The 5,661-nt window shown below is 37.1% G+C and overlaps 1 protein-coding gene across 2 annotated transcripts; it reads right to left on the minus strand.

The window, feature by feature from the left end:
* Positions 1–1,867: 1,867 nt before the first annotated feature.
* LOC137745674 (mitogen-activated protein kinase 7-like) lies at positions 1,868–4,746 on the minus strand. 2 transcript variants are annotated; one of them, XM_068485680.1, is made up of 3 exons: positions 4,254–4,746; positions 3,092–3,518; positions 1,868–2,746 (listed from the first exon to the last, which is right to left on the minus strand). In XM_068485680.1, exons 2-3 carry the CDS (start codon positions 3,512–3,514, stop codon positions 2,033–2,035), a joined length of 1,137 nt encoding a protein of 378 aa, XP_068341781.1. In that variant the 5' UTR covers positions 3,515–3,518; positions 4,254–4,746; the 3' UTR covers positions 1,868–2,032. The 2 variants fall into 2 exon arrangements, with proteins under 2 accessions (XP_068341781.1, XP_068341775.1); XM_068485674.1 differs by having other exon boundaries at positions 3,092–3,528; positions 4,254–4,742.
* Between the last annotated feature and the right edge of the window lie 915 nt (positions 4,747–5,661).

Genomic DNA, 5,661 nt, shown 5'->3' on the forward strand with positions numbered 1-5,661 from the left:
TTAATTCTTGAACTTATCACAACGTAGAGAAAACATCCTTTTGAGCAACAATGATGGAAATATCATCCAAAATAAAAGGTTAAAGGAAAAAAATGAACAAAATTTCTAACGAAGTCGCTCAAAAAAACTCATTTCTACACATTGTAGTAAGTTCAAAAACCATTACTCTAATTAAATTACAATTTAAGACCATTACTTCAATGGCATGTTTCGTGCAAGTTGCCTTGAGAGGGTTGGACCCAGTCATTGTAAAAAGAAGGGGGAGAGGCAGGCAAGAGAGGTAAGCAGTGGGCAGTGAGTGGTGGGCTGTTAGTGGGTTTATTAGGGGTTAAGAAAAGTTGGGAGACATAAATGTCAATTCTTATCAACTTCTTCTGTGAAGGTCTCTTTCTTTGGGTCTCAAATTGTGTGCTCTTTTTGCTTTAAAGTGAACTTTCGAGTGTCATGGCTGTTTTTGTATATGTGGTAGGATATAATATATATGATGGATGTTTTCTAATAGTTTGTTTGCCAAAATAAACTTAAAAGGTAGGCTGCATATCGATGCAGCAGCTTTAGAAATAGGACAAGGATTATTTCTCATTTTTATCCACCTTCTTCTGTTTGAACGATTAAGATTTCATCTTGTCACTCTACTAGTCTTAGTAATAGTTGATTTTAATTCTTGATAGAGCCAGAAAGAATGCATATAGAGGAACGAGAAATGAAGAATGGTAGGTGAAGGGTCTGAAGATTAAATAAGGGAGAATGTAGAAAATAGAAAAGAAAATCTACTAAACTTTGTTTTTAGTTAATTTTTATTTTGTGTACTCTAAGATATCCGCTTTATTCCCGCCATTCATCCTCCACCTTTGTCCATCCCTCATTTCTCTCTTGTATTTCCTATTTACTGTTAACAAAACAATGAAACTAAAAACAACAAACGAAATAAAACAGTCTTATATTCGGTTCCGAAAGGCATTGAACCAGTCAATCTCCAACCAAAAGCTAGGGGCCATACTAACAACTGTGTGCTTACAGTAGGACAGTATTAAGCTGCTTTATCCATGCCTCGGCTCACCTTATCTATCCATATCCACCTCTGGATATTATCCAAAATACAAGACAAACATGAATTCCCTAGTTTACTTTCTCAGTCTTTCATTCGTGGTTTTCTGCTCTTTACTACAAAGTTGCATAACTCTACAAGGACTAACCTTTTCGATAATAGTTTTAGTTTTCAGTTTTCGTTAGAGATGGAGAAACTAAAAGGAGATGGAGGAGGGTGGAGGTACAAATTATGGAGAATGATTGAAACAAAAATTAGAAATTAAAGCAGTTCGTTTTAGTTCTTAGTTTTCATTCTATGTAGCATTTCATACACGCATCTTCGACCTCCCTCCCACCACCTTACTCTACACGCATCTTCGACCTCCCTCCCATCACCCTTACTCCGCACTTCTTCTTTTCTCCCCTTTCTCTATATCTCTATCGAGTTTTCATAGCTCTAGAGCAATTGTAGTTTCCTATTTGTGCCTGCCACGAAATATCAACCAAATGACACAAATCGTACAGTGAAATTTTGACGAATGATTTTATATATTCCTCTCACTTTCAGGCAAACAAGCATATGCTTCAGCATATACACTAAAGCCTTGGGCGACCCACTCATCTACCTATTAAGCTTGAGCTTGACAATATGTGAAGAAACAGTACACAAATACACATCTTTGCCTTTGAGTAAAGAAAACTACAAAGATAATTGAAACAGAAGACAACAACGCGAATAAAAATGGACGCATCTTTATTCAGTTACTTTCGGTTTTTTCTCAGGAAATGTCCTGCATGCATTATCCATAATAAGATATCATAGTTACACGATAGAATGTTCAGAGAGACGGAGACCTCAAGCTACCGAACATAATGCAAAATCTTGGTAAGATCATTATGAACAACAATACGTTTCTCTAATGCATGGTTTTTTTTATAAATAATAAACACATTGCACGAAGAAATATTGTTTTTGAAACTGGAAAGCCTTTTGAAAGTTTACCTAGGCATGCACAAAAGCCGCTACTGGATGGTAGTGAAGCATCTGGATAGCTTCTGGATGGTAGTGAAGCATCTCGTTCCACATCATCTCCCTGATCATTGGTTCCCCCATATTCTCATCTATATCGAGGCTGATGGGAACCTGGGCAAGAGGATCGGATCTTGGATCGTATAGCTCTGACATGTAAGGGTGTTGGAGTGCTTCTGAGACGGAAATCCTCTTGGTTGGATCAAACACAAGCATCCTTTGCAACAAGTCTATAGCTAAAGGATCGGCTTGGGGGTATAAACGGGACAAATGTGTCCCCCTAGAAAGGGGCAGTGATTGGATGTACTTCCTGGCTTTCGGGTTGTCAATGAATGCAAGATCAGGCTCATTCTGGCTACCAAGAACATTGATAATTAGTTTTAGTTGGTTGAGGCATTCAGTTCCAGGAAAGATTGGCTTCCGGCCAAGAATTTCAGCAAAGATGCATCCTACGGACCAGACGTCAATGGATGTTCCATAATTGTCACAGGACAATAGCAGCTCTGGTGCACGATACCAGCGAGTGACAACATACTCTGTCATGAACTGGCCTCTACCTCCGCTGGTTCGGGCCAACCCAAAGTCACATATTTTCAAGTCGCAGTTAGCATTGACTAGCAGGTTCCCAGGCTTCAAGTCCCGGTGAAGGATGTTTGCTGAATGAAGATACTTGAGCCCTCGAAGCAACTACAATGCCGAATCAAATCAGTCACAAGTAGAACAACTATTATAAGAGCAGAGCTCAAGGATTAACTGAAGCTTGGTGAGGAACCAAAATTTCAGCCTTTGAAAAGCATAGAAACACCGGAGTGTTGAGTTCTACATAAGAAAATGCAAGAAGCTGAAACGTCTGCTTGTGCTTGGTCAAAATGTTCTTCGGTAACATGCTTTCTACTCATCAGTTCCTATACCTTTTCAGAATTGTTCACATTTCCATGAACTAATTCAGCTCAAAATTAGCATCAACCAATTGGGATGACTACTTGGAGGAATTAATGAGGTAATTAACACTAGTTGAGAGAAAGCTAGTACCTGAAATAGGAAGTACTTGCAATGGTCACTGGAAAGTGGTTGGGAGGACTTTATAATATGATGAAGATCCGTGTCCATGAGCTCGTAAACGAAGTACACATCTTTGAAACTTGTCCTGTGGATAGGCATCATAACATCCTTCAAAGCAATCACATTTTCGTGCTGGATATGTTTAAGAAGCTTCAACTCCCTCAGAGTCCTCAATGCATCAATGCTGTTCTCAAACACGTTATTGATCTTCTTGATTGCAACTTTCTCATTCGTTTCCCTATTGATTGACGAGCACACTACACCATATGCCCCTTTCCCTATTGCTTTGATCGGTACGTACTTGGTGTCAACCTCAAACAATGTTTGCCACATTGAGTAATAATGCTTCCCCCGTTGCCTAATTCCATTCGGAGGCTCAACTAAAGTTGCCATTTTCCTGCAAATCACTATAACACGATCCAAATCACTCAATACCTTATAACTTAAAACACAAATACTTCTAATAAAAACCCTCAAACAACAAAAATATAACAAGAACAACATGAAATACCAAGTGAAAGAAATTGAAGTGTATGACAAGCACTGGATGATAAATTTCTACAGAAACCGAAAACGGCATGTGTGGGAGTGTGTACGTAAAGAAGAGGTAAGCTTTAAAATGGAATCAATCCTTACTTGCCCATAACACTTCTAGACTTGGATCTTTTGCAGTCACCCAATTCCCCGTTTGTGTTATTCTTGCTACTTTTCTCCTACTTTTTAAATTACACAGAATTTCACTTCCACTTTTGACTTCTTTTTTTTTTTTTTTTTTTAACTTTCAACTCCTAAATTTTTCATCTTTTTTCTTTTACTTGTCGACCCAGCAATTTTTGAAATCCCATTCACACCAACAGTTCTCCAACTTCCACACACCATAAAAAACTACCCAATAAACCAAACTCAAAAATGAAACTGAGAAGCACACTTATTACCCGAGTTCGAATTCCCTCCCGGAATTTAAATTAGTTTAAAGTAGAATGTCGATTGCATCAAAAGACTAGCTGAGGAATCGAAGTTTTTACTTTTTACCGACATGAAAGCTCCCAAATCACGAATTCATAGCTAAATTCTAAAACTTCACACAAAAATTCAAGAAAAACAAAAACCCAGAAGAGAAAGAAGAACAAACCTCAATAATTGGCAAGCAACATTAACAGGAGAAGAGAGGATCCTCAAAGGTCGTGGGGACAAGTAACTGGCAAGTACATAGATCTTCCCTTATCTATATTTATATATACGAATACATATATATATATATATATAGATGTAAATATATAGATAAATGGCTCAAAGCCTCATAGTGATATCAGATCATCATCACGAGTTATGATTCTTTTTCTCGTCGTGATCAGAGACAGAGAGAGAGAGAGAGAGAGAGAGAGAGAGAGAGAGAGGGAGGGGGGGTTAATGTTAAATACAAATTAACCCCCCACGGGAGAGAGAGGAGGAGGAAGGAGCTAAACCCATGACCCCGACACCGACAGCTGCATAAGATCTCGCTTTCTTTCTGTCTTCGTCTTTGTTGCTTCATGCACAATCAATCAAACACTCTAAAATCCTGCTGTCGAATATAAGATTACGCCGTCTGTTGACGGCTCTGGGTCAATTCGGCTTACCTATCAGTTTATCACTTCCCTCGTCTATGTGAAATGTACCTTTTTTCAACCCTACTTATTTGAAAATTTGTACCACCAACGACATAGGCATTCATTGCATTTTATCTATTTTTGCATACGGAAAATGTTCTATTTTTTTTTTATAATTCGATGACATTTTTATACTGAGGGGTGGATGAATTGAGTTAGGCTGCTACAGTAATCATAATAATTAGGTATCATATTAGTTATTTAAGTAAGTTAAACTTGAGACGTTCCATGTGAGAATGAATACTACTAGCTTTTGATAGACAAAAAAAAAAAAAAAAACCTAGCCTTTGTGTTAGTGACATTTGGTTTGGAAACTTCAGCATGAATTGATCTCTAAGATATCTTGAATGAAGAAAATTTAATAAAAAATTTTGTGCCAATTAGAAGGTAAACGATGAATTACTCATTAACGAAACCTATCATTTCAACCCCTCAAAATAATATGAGAAGTTTCATTCACGTACAATTCTTCTAATCACCTCAAAATGAATAAATTTTCACCATTACTTTTAATATGCCTTCAATTTATGAGATATTATTATTACTTTTCTTTACAACGATAAAGAAATGATACTCATCCCCGTTTTTGTTCAATTACAAACAAGAAACTTGGAAATAAGGATGTATATGCTCTTTAGATAATGCTAAACAATTGGCGGTTGATAGGATAAGTATAGATTAATATTTAACGTGCAATGCGAGGAGATCCATTAAGATGACTCATCGGTGATACACAATAGGTGCCCACATACATTCCATATATCACTATTATCACTATTACAAACACAAACATCATCATTTACCATTAGAATTAACACATATTTACATTTAAATAGACTTCCGTTTAACTAAATGAGTACCCATTGATGATACCTATTGGTACATTTCCAT

This window comes from Pyrus communis, chromosome 1 (genome assembly GCF_963583255.1).
Source record: "Pyrus communis chromosome 1, drPyrComm1.1, whole genome shotgun sequence".
Lineage (NCBI taxonomy): Eukaryota > Viridiplantae > Streptophyta > Magnoliopsida > Rosales > Rosaceae > Pyrus > Pyrus communis.